This window comes from Mastomys coucha, unplaced genomic scaffold, assembly GCF_008632895.1.
Source record: "Mastomys coucha isolate ucsf_1 unplaced genomic scaffold, UCSF_Mcou_1 pScaffold8, whole genome shotgun sequence".
Taxonomy (NCBI): Eukaryota; Metazoa; Chordata; class Mammalia; order Rodentia; family Muridae; genus Mastomys; species Mastomys coucha.
Genome location: NW_022196914.1, coordinates 23,423,066 through 23,440,745, shown reverse-complemented (window position 1 = coordinate 23,440,745; position 17,680 = coordinate 23,423,066). Strand labels below are relative to the sequence as shown.

Below are 17,680 nucleotides of genomic sequence, written 5' to 3'. Positions count from 1 at the left end.
AATCCATCAACGTAATTCACCACATAAATAAACTCAAGGACAAAAACCATATGATCATCTCACTGGATTTACCCTATTTCTATATCCATCCAAGATCGCTTTGAGTTGTGCACTTAGGCACCTGCTGTAGTCTATTCTGAGTGTTGTATTCTCCAAAACCATGTGTGGAAATATAATCTATAGCACAGTAATGCCAGTGTGCAGGGCCTTTGGGGGTGTTAGGTCATAAGGAATTCACTCTCTCTCACCAATGAGATTAATTCCTTTAGAACAGGAGCCTTTTGAGGACCGTGGCAGCCACAGCCTGTGAGGAATAGCCCCTCACATGACAGTGGCACCTCATTCTTGGACTTACTAGTTTCTAGAGCTGTGAGCAGACATCTCTGTCACATAGACCCAGCTCCAGGTATTTTGTTTTATTAACCTAGCAGAATTTGGTTGTGCCATAGTCACAGACATGTTCAGTATAATGGCCCATCGTTAACGATCCACTGGCAAGTGGACATTATGTATTTGTAACATTTTAAGGAGATCACTTAGTTTTTCTGCCACTCCCCAACACAGACTAAATGTGCATTTGGTGTAATGTAAATATTCTGTTAGATATTGCTTATATTGTGTGAATTCAGAAGTTCAGGTACCAGTGAGCTGTGCCACTAGGCTCCAGCCATGAGTACAGACACCAGCATTCTTACACCCTGATCAAGTTCCTGGGATGTCTGGCTGTTGTGATATCTCACAGTGTGTAGGGTGCATTATCCTCCGAGTCCAGGCTGAAGACATGTTAATGTGCTTTCTCAGGCTTTCTTCTGTGTTTGACGTCTCCTGCAAAAGAGATAAAAACAAACAGAAAAAGCCACTTCACTGCACAGTTAAGCTCGAGTCACCTGAGTTATGAGGCTGTGAAGCATTGAGTGTTGACTGGTCCAGCATAGTGCCATGTCTACCTTCTTACACAAAATCCAGTCAGTTTGGTGGCTCTGTCATGCCTCAGATAAGTTGAGATTTAACTTAATCACCATTATATGCAGTGTTTATACTTAGAACAATTTGCTCTTTTAATATAAAAGCTGGTTACAGTCCCGGTGGAGAAGCAGATGTAAGATGTAATTGCAAAGTGAATTAAATCAGTATTCAGGCATTTCTTCCTAATATATTTTGTTTTGCTTCATATTTGCCAAAGGATTTTGAAAAGGAATGAACCTTTTCTAGATTGGCCTAACCGACGAGCAAGATGGACGCTGTGTTTATGGCCCATGTGGTTGTTTTCTTTGCAGGTGCTGGACTGGATAGAGAACCATGGAGAAGCATTTCTGAGCAAACATACAGGTGTGGGCAAATCCCTTCACCGGGCCAGAGCTTTGCAGAAACGCCACGAGGACTTCGAGGAAGTCGCACAGGTATGAGCGCCCTGAATAAACCATGGCCAGATGGGAGGTCTGTTTTAACCAACCCGAGGCACCTTAGCCTTCGCTGGGTGTTCAGGGTTGTTTAGAGTGGTTAAATTAATTTCAGAACAAGGTGATCCTCATCTAGGTAGAAATTGATCTAGTTAGTTATCCCCTCTAAATTGTAGTGTTTTGAGACGACTTTGTCTTTGATGGTTTTCTTTTATTTATTAGGCTGGTCTGTGGCTTTCCCTTCACAGTTGGAGAACAACAGGCCTTCTGAGGTCTCTGCATTGTCAGCCCTGGCATTTGGCTTGTCCATTTCTAATTATGTTCATTGCATGCTTGGGAGGCTGGACCCACGTGTGGAGGGTGCTCAGAGCACAGGAGTACAGTTTGATTGTTGGCTGAGACACTGACCAGCAGCAGGACTCTCTGATCTGAAAAGGCACACAGGCACAGTTGTGGACATTGTAAGGGAAGGGAGGGAAGCTGCTTTCAGAAGAAGTCGTCTGAGTCAGAAGTGCTGGCACATGCCTTTAGGCAGGCGGTCTCTTTGAGTTCCAGGTCAGCCCTATCTACATGAGTTCTAGGACAGCCAGGCCTAAGGGAGAAACCCTGTCTCAAACAACAAACACACTCACACACAGACACACAAAAGAGGCCATCCAAGTAGTACAAATCCAAATCCAGACAGATTACAGTCACTATAGATAGAATATCACGGGATTTTACAGGTGAGAAACAGAAAATGGCCCCTTCAAGAAGGAGCATTAGACTTTGGTTCTTCAGTCACAGATGCTGGAGACTGGGGGATGCTCTCCTGGTGTGAAGACCCTTGAGCCCTTGGATTCTGCACCCACCTGAAATGCTGTTCCATAGAGAGACAAAGTGTTCACCAAGACTGGGAGTTTCCCACCCGAGTGCTTACCAGAAAACCAAAAGCACTTACTGAGTAGGGGTGATGTTAAGTGCCCTGGAACTGAAGCGCCTCAAGGACAGTGCTGCTCTGTTCACCTCCCTGTAAGGAGCATCTACAGCGGTCCCTCTTAGGCAGCTGCCTGTCTGAATGAGTAAACTGGAGTATATAGATAGAGAAGGGTGCTGTCCACAGTCAGCAGAGGGACTGGTAAACATACTTGTATGTTAAAGGACTTAATGTTTGAACAGAAGATAAACCCAGTAGGTATTCAAGACTCAGGCAAAGCTGAAGAACCAGCCAGCTGACTGAGAACAAAGAACAAAAGCATGTGCTGAAGTGTCTGATGAGGCCTGGAATTTTTGAATGACCACAAAAAAGTGTGAAGACAGAAAATAATATTGCTGTAGGGATGATATAGAAAATCAACTAAGGCAAAACTCAAAAAAATATGGGTAAAAAGAAAAGCAAAAGAAGTGAGAACAAAATTCATAAATTCATGCAGAAAAAATTTATAAGATATTTTATAAAAATTTATTCCAAAATATCAATAATTGTAATGAATGGAAGAATTGATTACATTATGAAACAGATTATCCCATTGGATAGCTTATAAAGTGATTAGTCCTGTGTTTATTTTAATCCTCATACCTAAAACACAAATACCAAGAGTTTTAAAGAAATATACAAAGTATCAGAAAAAGATCTAATGACCAAGCCAGCTCAGTCAGTCAATAGGGTCTTGAGGGAGGGAATGAGGATTAAGAAAGAAAAGACAATCAGACAACATTATATAACATGACTACAGCCAGTGCTGAAGTGAGTTTATCCTCCCCCCCGCCCCCGTCTCCTTTTATGTCATTCTAGCTACATGCAAAGTAAAAGGTCAGTTCTAGATCAAAGTAGTTAAAGAATAAACAAAGCAGAGACAAAGTAGTCAAGGAACGAACAAGGCAATATCAGATACAAGGAATACAATACATTCTCGGCTGTATTCATCTTGAGCCTTGTTCTAACCCAGTGTCAAATTCTTTTCTGAGCCTACTCCCTTGTCCTAGCCCAGTGTAAATATTCTTGCCAAATTTCCTGGAAGCAGCCCTAGGAGGTCTCCATGATCTACCAGGAAAATAGTAACTGTCAGAGTGGCCCTAGACCATAGACTTGAGGCATAAAGTGTTATAAGGGAAGAAGGTTTCAGTTATTAAGGGAAGAGCAGAGTGCAGTGAGAGCAGTGTAGTCTCACATCTTGCTGACCACCCAAACGTGGCTGTGCTGATGCTTTTCTCAAGACAAAGGGCTTGCCTATTTGCTGCTCAGAGTATTGGATGCAAGAGTGGAATTACAAGCTAACAAATGGTCCCCAAGTCCCGTTCCACCACAGAAACACTTTTTTTTTTTTAGAGATTTATTTTATTTATTTTATGTGTATGAGTACACTGTAGCTGTACAAATGGCCGTGAGCCATCATGTGTGTGGCTGCTGGGAATTGAACTCAGGACCTCTGGCAGCCCCGGTCGCCCCGGCGTAATTTGCTGCAGCTGTCTTCAGACACACCAGAAGAGGGCATCCGATTTCATTATGGGTGGTTGTGAGCCACCATGTGGTTGCTGGGATCCAAACTCAGGACCTTCGGAAGAGCAGTCAGTGCTCTTACCTGCTGAGCCATCTCACCAGCCAATACAGAAACACTTTTAAAACCTTGCTTCTAAAAGCTGCTTGCCTGTACAGAGGAGAAGAGGTGGGTCTGGTCTCTGGGTCTGCAGCCCTGGGATGTGGCTCAGAAGTCTCCACATGTCCACATTCTGTGGGGTCTCCCTGCTTTCATTTCCTGAAAAATGCTGTGCCACTTTATTATAACAGAAAATGTATTCTTATCTCGCCTTCATTTTTCATATGATAAGCTACTTCCAAAATTACTTTGGGCTGAGGAGAAATTTGAATTACATGAGCAGGAACCATTCAGGCGTCAAAGAATCTCAGGGCACAGTGGCAAACACCCAAGCTCTAGAAGGCCGGGCTGTTGCCCAGAGCGCGTGTTCCTCGTGCTCTCAGACTGGGGTGCCCTTCGCCTCTCTTGAGCATTTTCTAATATGCAGGAGAAGAGTATCTGTCACTGCTGTCACTCCTGTGGTTGTCTCTAAGGAGATGTCACCTGTGGCTAACCTAACCCTGTAAACTGAGGGTTAGGTCCAAGACAATCATCAGAATTGCCAGCACACATCTGCCTGAAGGTTTCCTGGGAAGCAAAGGTCACAGGAGCGTGTGCTGTGAACGGCTTTTTGTCCCCTGTCAGCAGAGAGGCCAGTGCTTGCTTTTCTTCTGCTGTCCCAGGACTTTCTCGTCTCCTATTCCTTGTCCCTGGGACTCCATGGGTCAGGCCATCTTATATCCACAGTGAAAGCGTTACGGTGGAAATCAGACACTCTCGGGAATAACAGGAATACTTTAGCTTGAGTTTCAGATACCTGCACCCACTTTCCCTCCCGCTAGCTTTCAAACAACCATGGACCACACATCAGCTCTTCCACCAGGTGCAGGAGTGGGGACAAGAGTGCAAGCAGTCACCTCAGGCTCAACCTCCTCAAGCCATGGCTTGTGGCAGAGTGGCTATGTGTAATAGAACGTGATACCTAAGCCAGGACATAAAAGTTAAAGAACTAACTATTACAGCATAGAAAAGAAGGCTTTTGGAGGCTGGCCCGAGTGAACCTGGCCTTCCAGGGCCTGAGAACTGCATGTATGCAGCAAGCTTGTCCCCTCATAACTCACTCTCTACATCAGGGTGTGGCGGCAGCTGGGTTTTTTTGTTTTGTTTTAATTGTTTTCTGTCTCCCAGATCTTATCTCTGCCTCTCCACCCATACTCTAGCCCATTCTGTAGGTCCTGGACCCTTTGGTGATGCCAGCATCTTTAGTGGCTACCTCCCAGTACTTACCTTTACTCTTCTCTTGAAAAGCATCATTTGCTCTGTAGATGATAGCTAGAGAAGAGTGCTCTACTTCCTTTGCCCCCACTCCCACCCCCGGTCACCCGCTTCCATACTTGGGTCATTTGATGCAGCTGCAAATTTCTGTGTAACAGGCAATAGTGCTGAGTAAGGGAAGGACAAGTAAAGGGAGGACACATGGCTTGCTGCTAGGCTCATGCTCACACCTGCGCTATAACAATGCTCTGAAGACCGAATCCTGTCAGGCTACATACTGCAGGGAGTTTGCTCTGCCTCAGAAGCATGCCATCATACGCAGGAGGAGAGGCTTCTCCACAGGACAGGCACCAAGCCTCAACCCTGAACCCAAGAGAAGTCATGACACCTACCCTAGCTTCAGACAAGGGTGTGTGGCAGATCGGGTCTAGACAGGGTGGGTCTCTGTCAAGGAAGCACACTTTGGATTTAAAGCTCTCTTCATTAAAACCTATCTTTTCCTTGAGAACAGAGTAGCTTGTCTTACTTTAGCACTAGGATAGCAGGGGTAGCAGCTCTGTGCCAGCCCCTCTCTTTGCCTGCTTCATGGACTTTGGTATTTTAGGGGCCAGTGGGTGGTTGATATACCGTAAACTTTGAGATAGGAGTTCTTAGTAAGTAAAATATATTCCCAGAGGGAATACAAAGTTTCAGATGTAGAGAAAAACAAATCCCTCTTCTTTGTTAAGATGGGTTTTCATTAATTCCAAGTTGCTTTTTGTTTAGAGCTCTTTCTTATTAGAAGATTTGCTTATTTTATATGTGTGTATTTTGTCTGCACCTGTGTCTGTGTACCACGTGCATGCCTGGTGCCCATGGAGGCCAAAAGAGGGTATTAGACCCCTGGGTATAGAGTTGCAGGCAATTGTGAGCTGCCATGTAGGTGGTGGGAATCAAACTCTAGTCCATCCACTGTGATTGATTGCCAAACCATCGCTCCAGCCCTCTAGAGATCTTAAAGTAGCAAATTGCTTAATAAAGCATTTCTTACCCTGAACTTAGAGAGTTGTGGCTTGATGAAGTAGCACAGGCAGGCTAAAGCAGGAAGCAGTGAAAGCCTATGGCTCACTTCTCTGAAAATGGGCTAAATATAGGTTTATTCTGTAGAGCAATCCCAGTGTTCTAGGAAGGAGGAACCCTGAAAGAACTTTCCACATTGCCGTGGTGGATGTGAGCCGTAGGCTGGCATTTTCAGGCACCCACCCTTGAAGTCAGTGCCCAGGGCTTCAGTGTCCATTTCAGATGCTGCTATGGCATCCCCAGGAAGCACTGGCTCAATCTCGCAGAACCAGGAACTTTGTTGTGACGACCGTGAATCGATCCGTTGTCTGTGCGATGATTGTGAGTACATCTTTGCTGCTGAGTGAGCCATGCTGGCTGTTGAGTGCTGGGTGACATGCACTGCTAGAGAGCATCTTCTTGTACTCCTGTAAAGCTAAAAAATGTGTTCCATGTGAACATTCTTGATGGTATCTGGTAGAAGGGAAGGCGGTCCTTGAGCAGTGATCCTTTACTTAGTTTTCTGAGTCGATGTTATTAAATTTAATAAGCTATGATCACAACAGGCATGTAAAGCTCCGAGACGCCTAGTCTATGACAGCTGGTTGCCGAGAGCAGCAGGGTCCTGACAGACATTGGTGACTTGGCCTAGCATCTCTCCATAAGTCCCACTCTGCGATGCTTGCATGGCCCTGAACTTCAGCTTCCAGTGCCATAACCTGTCCCAGGGCAGCCTCTCCAAGGCATGCCTGTGGATAGCTGTGTGTGTGTGCCATGTGATCACCTTGTCTTCCTAGAAGACGATCTGGTGTCCCTGCTGTGCTCAGCCTTTTGCTATGAGGATGCTGTTTCCACATCGACACACAAATGTGTCCACATTTGTAATATGACTTGAACTTTGTCACATATAATAAGGTCCCGTTTGTTTTTAATAAATTTAGCTTTTAATATAAATATATATTGTGTTTTAGTCTTTTAAAATTAACAGTGGAGAATTCAGGGCAGATTATTTTTAATGAAGCATTTCCCTCAGTGCTGAAGTTGTCGGTGTAGCACCTGCCCACCATTAGTCAGGTCCTCAGACGACAGAGAAGAAAAGAAAAGAAAGGGCAGGTCCTTGAGGCTGTTTTCCCCATGACAGTTCCTAAAACTTAAGGAGATGACTGATTCTGACTGTGTAACCATCAGCCCTCACATACTTGCTTAGTCTTTCTGAGTCCCTTTCTCCTATCTGTAAAATGATATTAATATCTCCCTTTACCAGGTTGCTGTAAGAATACATTAAGAAAGGAGGGAGGGAGGGGTGGAGGGTGGAGGGAGAGGAGGAAGTGAATCAGTGACAGAAGGGTTCAAAATTCCAACTCCTTGATCTAGAACATGTAGATGACTGGAAATATGAGGTTGACTATGACAGTCCTTTGACAGTAGCTAGGCATGCCAGGACCTAACATAGATGATGGTACCAGTATTGATCCTGTGCCCACCTTAGTTTATTGAACACCCGCCCACCCTGGAAAAATAATGGTTGTCTCTGGTCAAATGCTAACAGACGTACACAGTAGTTGGTGCCCTAGTTGGGGTCACTATTGCTGTGATGAAACACGATGACGAAAGCAATTTGGGGAGAAAGGGGGTTATTTGGCTTACACTTCCACAGCACTGTTCATCACTGAAGGAAGGTAGGACAGGAACTCAAGCAGGGATAGAAGCTGGAGGCAGGAGCAGCTGCTGAAAAGTCCCTGGTGGAGTGTTGCTTATTGGCTTGCTCCACATGTCTTGCTCTGCCTGCTTTCTTAGAGAGCTCAAGACAGTCAGCCCAGGGATAGGACTACCCACAAATGGGCTGGGCGGGTGGGCCCTCCTCCATCAATCACTAATTAAGAAAATATCCTGCAGCCAGATCTTAAGGAGGCATTTTCTTAATTGGGGTTCCCTCCTTTCTGATAACTCTAGCTTGTGTCAAGTTAACATAAGATTAGCCAGTGCAATTGGTATTTTGCCTTATCTCCCACATAGAATTTTCCAGGGCCTCTGTTAAGAATTTTAGATTGCTCATGCCATGATTACGATTGACTTTCCTCCTCTGTGGTATATGTCTGAATTGAGTGAGAGCCATGAGTTTGCCCCATGTTGCGTTTCTCTTTCCTACATGAAAAGTGATCCTTGGGGGTTTGTGCCTTTTCTACAGTAGTTGATGTTACCCACAGCATCTACTTTGCTTGGCACTGGCCCTTCTTTTTCTTCAGCTCTGTAGTATTAAAATACCTTGGAGATTTTTTTGTATCCATATTTTCTTTGCTCATTGTCTTTAAACAAAACAAATGGCATAGACATATTTAGGACTTTCAATACTCACTTTCTATTATCTAGAAATTTGCATTTTCATTTATTGTAAATACAGTGTGAGCTGTATAGTGGCTGAGAGCTGGAGGAAGAGGACCACGCATCTTCCTCTACATTGTAGCTGCTCATGTCCCAGATTCCGGGTTACACAACTAAGCTGTTTTTGAAGAAAGAGGAAGTGCTTTGCTCTTCATGACCCACCCCTGATATTGTGTCCTTTAACTTCCCTCAAGAGGATAAAAGGAATGCCCCAAAGAGGGAGGCCCTCAAGCTGAAGAAAGGAGAAGGCCAGTCCCTTCAATTCCTCTGGCACCTACCAGCTTTAGATTGTCAGGTGTCTGGTCCTTGAACATCTGGCACTCTGTTAACTGGCTTTGGCAAACCTCAGTTTGCCACAGGGAAGAGGAAGTGAATTGGTGTCCCTGTCACAGGACTTCTTTCTTCTGTAGGGTTTCGAGTAGCTGCTCAAAAGCCAGTCAGTACTGATGACATGGATAGTTTGACAATGAGCTTTTGAAACCACTGACATCCCAGTCCATTACAGGACTCAGGAAGGCTCTGTTGCAAGGAAGGCCCAGCTGGAAGTTCAGATGCCAGTGCTAATGTCCCTGTCTCCATCCAGTAACTCCCGACCACTCACATCCCCAACCCTCAAACCACATGTAGTTCTGTACTAGGGAAAGCCCTTTCCTCCTCTGTACAAGCACCATTTTCTTAAAGTGTAAGATGAGACAGGGAATGAGTGGCTGTGGTTTAGTGTTATTCTCAACACACTTGCTCCTTTAGCAGCCATATTTTTCCCAGTGTTCCTTACTGCTGATGACGTCATAGAAAGGCTCTTGGCAATTCAGTAGTGGTTTTCTATTGGGAGGCACTGTCAACCGAAGAATCACTTATCAAATAAGAGAAGTAAATTACTTCAGAGCTGAGGTGACAGTCAGTGAGAAAGCAGGATTCCTTACTTCAGAAACATGTTTGCTAACAGGGTTCTGTTTTCCAAAGGGTGCACTGAGCTGCTAACTGCACTGAGTCCCCAGCGTCACTGTTCCTGAAACAGTTGATTGGTGGGGCTAAGTGTAGCTAGTCTCCCAAGTTGGAGGCCATTCTTTCTTCAAATATCTTGGATGTTGTTTATCACTCCAAGGACCATTTGTTGGGAGTTTGCCTCTCCTGCTGACAAACGTAGGAGAAGAGGCCTTTGAGAGTTGCACCTGCAGCTAGCTTCCAGGGAGATCTCTCCAGTGAGACACACTTTGGACAGAATTTTAGACCCCTGTCTCTGTCTGGCTTCCTACTTTTAAGATGTGATTTCCTCCCTTCCTTATGACAGACATGAGGGGCAAAGCAGGGACCACCTAACCTTCAACTTTTTGATCTCCAGAAGCTAGTCCCTCCCTGCTGCTTTGTTACAGTAATGAAAAATAGGTTCAGAAAATTGGTGCTGTTCCTAATAATGAATGGTGCTTTGGAAATCTTATTACACCCAGAGGTTGAAAGGGTTTGGAGGAGTAAGCTAGAAAAATCCTAGGACGGTGTAAGTGATCCTGTTCAGGGAACTGGTCCCAGGTAGAAGATGATTTTTCATGCACATAGAATCCAGGAAATCCAGGAGTTATAGGGTCCTTCCTGGCAGCTTCAGCCAATACCCCAGAGGAAGGCTTGGAGTCCAAACACAAGTTTTCCATGGTGTCAGAGGTCCTGTAGGGATTTCCCAGTGGAGCCTTAAAGGAATAGAGCTGTCTCAATATGCATCAGAGAGCTGGACCATGCTATACAATCACAGAAACTTGCTGATCTCAAGGTGCAGCCCTAGACAGCAGCCACATGGGTAATGACAAGCAAAGCAGTCAGATTCACATCTTAAGGACCTGGTTTCTCATTATGGTCTAAACAAGGTGCTAGAGCTGGCTCTTGGATTTAGTACCCGCCCTGTTGGGCCTTTCCATTTGTCAGTCTTCTTTTGGGATAGAACTGTTGGAACAGGACTGTCTCCCATCAAAGGAGAATGTCTTCCTTTGGCTTTTACATGGTTAACAGTTATAAGGAGTTCACCTTATAAGGAGCCTCTGAGGCATCAGCTGGTCTAGTTTTGCTTTGTGAGATGCACAGGAACCTTGGGTATCAGAAACAGAGTGCTGTGGTTTGGTGAGGTGTGCGTGCCCTCCCCAGAGGTCTGTGTGTTGAAATAATCCCCACTGTGATGCAGTAGGAGAGGAAATGAGTCAGGCTGGTATCCACAGGTGGGTCGTGGGGATAGGGCAGATGCCCCATGACTGAATCCTAGTGACTTTATTAAGAGAAGAGGGGCCAGGAGAAACATGTGCAGGCTTGTCTCTTATAATGCCCTAAAGCATGTTGGGACTGCCACCAAGGCCATCAGATGAAGCCCTTAGATCCTGGGCTTCAGAACCATGGGCTGCAGTTGTCCTTGTGCATCTCACCCAGCCTGTGAGATTGCAATGTGGGCAGCAGAAAAGATACTGATACAGAAGTCCTCTCTGTCTAAGTGGAATCTCGCTTCCCTATTCCAAGCCCCATTACTCACTGATCCTGTCCCCCTGCCCGCCCCGGGGACACCCTTCCCATACCTTGGGCCAGCTTATATCCTGTTCAGCGAACCACCTGCTCTGTTCAGCTCTAGGAGTTTAGGGAGGAGGATGAACGAGCCAACTGATGTCTTGGCAGAGCCGCAGGCTGGAGTTCTATCCTCCCTGTAGGGCAGGCTGCTCTGACTACACTGAGAGCCTCCAGCACCTCTCGGCTCCTCCTCTCATCAGTACTGCCCCTTCTGAGCAGTTTCCAATAACAGTTGCAGGCTGTAGCTTATCTGCTCATGTGAGAAGCACAGCCACAGCCACAAGTTTATCAAGAATTGAAGTAGAACCGTCTTCAGAGAATAAGACCCATCTATTTCCACATCACAGTGGCTTTATACACTGACTACATTATAGCTACTGGGAGTCTCTTTTCCTTCTAAAACTGTGTCCTGTGAAGCAGAGATGGGGGAGGGGGAGCTCAGTTACTCTGTCATAAAATGAGAGGAAAAAGTGAAGCAGATCTTTGTGGCCATGGGGCATTTCCGACTCCACCTTAGCAAAAATTGAACAGCCTTTTGAGTTATGAGCCATTCTGGCCAATGCTTAACAATATGCTTGGCATCAGAGAAGGGTACTGATGGGGATATATGTGCCTCCTGAAATCATTGCTCCTTACCTTATGTTATCTACCCAATTTAGTAAACTATCAGAAATGAAGCCAATAAGTTCTTTGTTGCTGTGTATTATGGCTCTCACGCTGACTGGTTTGCTGAAAGCTCACCGTCTGTTTCTCTGGGTATTCTCTTGTGCAGAACACATACACAAATGCAGATAAATTGCTAGAAGCAGCAGAGCAGCTGGCTCAGACTGGGGAATGTGACCCCGAAGAGATTTATCAGGCTGCCCATCAGCTTGAAGACCGGATACAAGATTTTGTTCGGCGAGTTGAACAACGGAAGATCCTGCTGGACATGTCTGTGTCATTTCACACTCACGTAAAAGAGGTAAGGCATCATATGAAGACAAAATGTAATCTGGCTGACAGGGTCTTTGGATTTGTTGGAAAGAATCTGAATGTTCTCATAATGAGACACATTGGCCGAAAGGTGGCAGGTTAGGAGATAGACCCCATTAGTACCAAATGTACCAGGCCTGGAAGATATCTTCCTGTCTTCTGCTTCTGCAGCTGGCTGTCCTTGTCACATGAGTGCCTGTTTGCCTTTGTTGGGGTCAGCAATTGTCGGGGGTCAGGGGAGACTTGTGGGTCAGGAGCTGAGCAGGAGAAACAAGAAGCAGAAAGATTTTTTCAGCCTCAGAGAGGAACAGTGCTCCATTGTCAGGTCCTGCTTGTTGTGGGCAGTGCTGCTGGGGTGCTGTCTGTGTGTTGCCTGGTCATGGTGGCCTTGTGGTCTTAGCAGACTACTTTTCACCTACTCCTTAAAGTTCTGTGACATTGTATTGAGTTTAAATATACCATAGGTAACATGGTACAGGTGCTAATGTCCTGTGTGTGCCTGGGATAACATACTTATCTCAACAGATAAATGTAATCAGGGATGTGAAAAATAGGTAGGTACCAAGTGTACCAAGTATGACACACATACATAGCACAAATAATATAGATCTCATATATATTATACATAGATCTTATCTTACTTAGTAGATATCATAAAATTACATTAGAGAAATTACTATGTTACATTTTATTTTTGTTTTTGGAAATAGAGTTTTGGTATTTAGTCTATGGTAAAGGCCCTGAATTCTCTATGTAATGCAGGCTGGTTGTAAATGGGCAGTAATTTTTGCCTTCAGCTTTTGAGTGTTTGGATTATATGATGACATTACTATGCACGGTTTATTTTGTTTCAAGTGGAGTTTTTAAATAAAATGAAGTTTAATTTTAGGTGATTAAGAAAAAAAGTGTTGTACAAAGTACCTTCACGAATTGCTGTGACACACTGTGACGTGCCTCTCTATACATAGGAGTTTATAAAGAGGTGCTTTAATTTGAGTTTAAGTACACAAAAGCTCATGGCAACCCAAGGAGGATCTGGAAGGATAAAATCATTGGGAATAATTGGGGAGAGGCAAGTCTGGCTTGCTTTTGTAAAAAGACACCCAGATTCTAGGACCCATGGGTTGCTTTACAGAAAGTACCTTCAGTATGGTTCGGGGACCTGGGACAGTTTGTTCACAGCCTGGTTGTCTGCAAGTCAGATGTTTTAACTCCAAGACAGTGATGTTCCCTTCCTTTGAAACCCTGTGCATCTGTGAAGTGGGTAGAGGGAACAGTCGGCAAACTACAGAGACCCTATGCCTCTTCTGGTCCGGTCTGGTCTGGTCTGGTCTGGTCTGGTCTGGTCTGGTCTGGCCTGGCCTGGTCTGGTGGTTGGCACTCAGACCTTTCTGTAGAAGAGTGAGAACTTCATGGTTCTGAGATAGACATCAGAATAAATAACCCAATACAGTTAGCATTCTTCTACACTTTCGGTTATACCTAAGACTAAGACAGACTTGGAAATATTTACAGCATGTCTTTCTCAGGAAACATGTTCAGTGGATATTTATCCAGGCAGTTTTTAGTTTGGATATATGTTCAGACTGGACGGACTTCCTTGCTGACCTGGTGTTGAGCAGGAGCCACCTCTGCTTCCCAGCTCTGCCTGTTCCACAACCCATCCTTGTCACAGCAGGTCAAACTTGTTTTCTTGAACCACCAGCCTGATGAGAGTGTCTTCTGCTCCAGATCCATTGGTTCCATCCATGGCATGGCTGTATTCTCCCTCCTCTCCAAGGTTTCAACCCTTGATGGATGCAGTATTCCCAGCTCTATGGCTCTGTCTTCCTCAGCTGGGTCTTTCTCCCTCTCCTGTCCTGGCCACAGTTAGCTGCTATTCGTGACATTTTCTGGAGCTCTCTACACATACCCATGACAATGCTGGTCATGTTGCCCTAGGATTCTGTGTTCCTATGTTATCTGATTTGTGTTGGTTACTCCTTTTTATACTACACAGTTCACCTGAAAGGTGAGAGAACAACAGGATCAGAGTTGATCAGATATGACAGTCAGCCCAGAGCCATTAGCAGGCTGGATGGCACGTGTCCAGCCAGTTCCCTACGAACACACAACGTGCTGATGATGCTTTGAATGTCTTAGGTGCCTTGGGAGAGGTGGGAAGGGTGGTAGCTACAGGGAATTGACAGCAACTTGGGAAAGTAATGAACTCCTTCCTGTAGTACATAGTGTGGTGCCCACCTGTACTGTATTCCTGGGAATATTCTTCAGTGACTTTTTGCAGTCCTTAGGAACAGGGTTAGTGTCCTTGAGACAGTCTCTGTGGTACAGATTGCCTTGCCTACTGTGCCACACTTTTCACCATGAAGACACACCAGGACAGCTGAGAGGAAAGTGTTTTGTACAGGATGAAGTTTAGATTTGTTTATTTCTTTTTAAATAACATCAGTATCACTTTGAAGAAAAATAATATCATAAAAGCATTTAGTAGCTAGCCTTACAAAGTCTGTATTGTCACTAGGTTTGCAAACTATTTTGAAATAGAAACACCTTCAGTTTTGACAGGTTTGCACTCTATGACTTTTAGTGTCCATGGGTCTCCAAGCTAAGAAGGCCTCACTCAGTCCATCTTTTAGGTGAAGTGCCTTTCTCCCAGACTAGGGAAGGTTCAGTGGCCCATTCTTTCCTTCTCTTTATTTCTTTTTTTTAAAAAGATTTATTTATTTATTATATGTAAGTACACTGTAGTTGTCTTCAGACACCCCAGAAGAGGGTATCAGATCTCATTATGGATGGCTGTGAGCTACCAGGTGGTTGCTGGGATTTGAACTCTGGATCTATGGAAGAGCAGTCAGTGTTCTTAACCACTGAGCCATCTCTGCAGCCCCTGTTCTTTCCTTTTCATAGATGAAACCATCACGGTAGGCATAAGTATTTCAACTGCTTCCTCTCAGATGCTTATACCTAAGGTGACCCAGGGTAAAGGGATATCTGGTGGCTAATGGGAAGCACATAGCAGGACCCATATTTGCTAAGTGGCTTGCAAGGTAGCCAGGAACAGTGTCCTATAGGCTCGCCACAAGCCAGGATTTTCTCCTCCAAGTGTTTGGGCTTCATGTTAGCCCCCAGACTCTCTCCCTCAGAAGATTCATCTCTTCACTGTTCCTACAGTGTCCTTCTGTATGGTATACCCCCTCCATAGGAGGGGATACTTAATAGATTATACAAGGAGAAAGGTTGCTTTCAGTTGTGTTTAACACAGAGATCATGGTTCAATCTCATTGGTGTTTAGATGAACTTTAATGAATTGAAAATGAAAGTAAAAGTTAAGACAAAGACCAAGAAGATGGAAACACATTAAATTGACAGGTGTTTGCATGACATCATCAAAAAATGGCGGGTTGCTAACAGATAGATTGTGCAAGGCAGTTCTTCTCAGACATTTACCTTGAGAAACAATGAAGAAATGTGTCTATCACAGGCAAGTTTATAGAACTTTGTGGAAGCCACCTGACAAGGCCTCCTGACCCAGAAGTTGCCCTCACCATGCACAGGGTTTCCCAGGGAGAATCATCATTCTCCTCAGTGCGGGCATCCCTCTTCCCTGCGTGGTCAGTTTCTGGCTACAATACGATCCCATAACCACTCACTCTGGAAGGTCCCTGGTCAAGAAGGCAACTTACTCATGGCCAGCTCAGCTATTTGTGGTAGTCCCAGCTAGAAGAGGCTGAGTAACTACACTCTACCTTAGGAGTCTGTTCTCTCTCTCTTCTGTTAGTGAGGAGATGTGGTTTATGCTGAGCTGAATGGAGCAAGAGCATTAAAGTGCTCTGTGGCCTTAGACTCCACCCTAGAGGAGGACCCAGGTTGACACTTGGTCCTGGAATAGAGAAAAGGTCATATTTTCACAGAAGGCAGCTATTTTATACCTTCATGCTGGATCCAGCAGCCTCAGTTTCCCCCTTAAAGCCAGATTTAGAGGCATTCTGGGACACTTCCTCCTAGTGCCATCATGAGCTGCCCCGCCCCTTTCAGAAGAATGCTGCGAGGCTCCTGCTTTCCTGACAATCTTTCTCTCAGCCCACTGTTGCTTTTCCTCAGTGTTTTGAAGGATGTTTATTGTGCTATCACGAGTGTGGGTTTTGTTTTGTAGGTCTCTGAGCCTTCTGTATGCAGCCTTTCCTGTCAGCCTTGTTACCTCTCTTTCCATGTATGACATTTATGCCCCTCAGTGCTGATGATAGTTCTGACCTCTTTTCCTGCTGAATGGACTTTTCCAATGTTTGCTTGGTCATTGGCTCGATTTTTTACTCAGTCACTGTGAAATGCGTCCCAAGCCCGCTCTGATGTGTGAGGAGCCACAGTAGCAACGGCAGCTGCTCCAGCATGCTTCAGACATTGGTGTTGCCTGGTTCCTTTGTGTTCCCACTACGTAGCCTACCCCAGACTTAGATATTTAATCCAAAATTGTGAAGTAATATCAGTCTGCCACTGATCTTAGTTTTAGTGCCTTGAATGGTATTTTTATTTCTGGATCCAGTGAAAATATAATCAATTTTAGCCATTTCTACTCATTCAGTGTCATTCTCTAGACCGGTTCCTGCCTTAATTACCAACTGCTTTGACAGTCATGGGTCATTTGAGGCAACTGGGTGGGTTGCTGCCAGTTTGTTTCTGGGGCTGATTTAGTGACCCAGCACTGGCTTCTGTTCTCAGAATCCCTGATCCCTAAGAAGGATCCCAGTAAAACAGGCTGCTGCCATCCTGCCTGGGTCAAGCAGAGAGACCTGGCTGTGCTTCTGCAAGCTTGACTTTGAGCTGGACACATTTTTGTCTTTTGAGCAATGCCTGGGAAAAGAGAACCTTGCATTTTATTCAGAAGGCAGAGTAAAGGCCCAGCGGCCACCTGGAGGTGTCTTTGTCTCAGGGTGCCAGTCTGACTTCATTTCCATTCCTAGCAGCTTCCCCTTTTCCTCTTGCTGGAGCCAGGCCTCCACTCTTCCGAGGGAGCAGGAGGGAGAAGAGCCCACGCTGAGGGAAAGGGAATGTCTCTGGTTTCTTCCAGTGCAGAGGAGCTCTCCAAGCTGCCACCCTCAGGCCTGACCAAGCCCACCCAGGAGCCATGGAACTACACCCAGCGATTGTTCATGCCGCCATTGTGGAAGGCCACAATTCCCTCCTCTCCTTGGGTAGCCAGAGAACCTGCTGTGTATACCTGGCAGTTTCCTGTCAGTGCACAGGGCTTACTGCATGAACCAGCTGTCCTGCCGCGGATTCAGCTGATGGTTGGTGGTTCTGGTGCAGAGCCTGTTTGCTGCCTCGATTCCTGCAAGGGCTCTCCCCAGAGGCCTTGCTTTGCTCTCTGTGGGAGCATTCTGTAGGCCACACCCTGTCAAATGATAGCTGTTTGTCTATCCAGGTTCACCATATGTACATGCCTGTGTGTATACACACACATGCTTCATCATGTACAGGTTTGTGTAACCACCACAGTGTCCACATTGCAGGCACATAGAG

General features: G+C 45.3%; 1 protein-coding gene across 3 annotated transcripts in view; it reads left to right on the top strand.

The window, feature by feature from the left end:
* Trio (trio Rho guanine nucleotide exchange factor) overlaps window positions 1-17,680 on the top strand; it is a 302,139-nt gene that overhangs the window by 151,914 nt on the left and 132,545 nt on the right. For all 3 annotated transcript variants that reach the window (XM_031360502.1, XM_031360501.1, XM_031360503.1), the window contains exons 10-11: window positions 1,278-1,400; window positions 11,961-12,152. In XM_031360502.1, coding sequence (XP_031216362.1) covers window positions 1,278-1,400; window positions 11,961-12,152 — 315 coding nt within the window. The remainder of the gene's footprint in view (window positions 1-1,277; window positions 1,401-11,960; window positions 12,153-17,680) is intronic.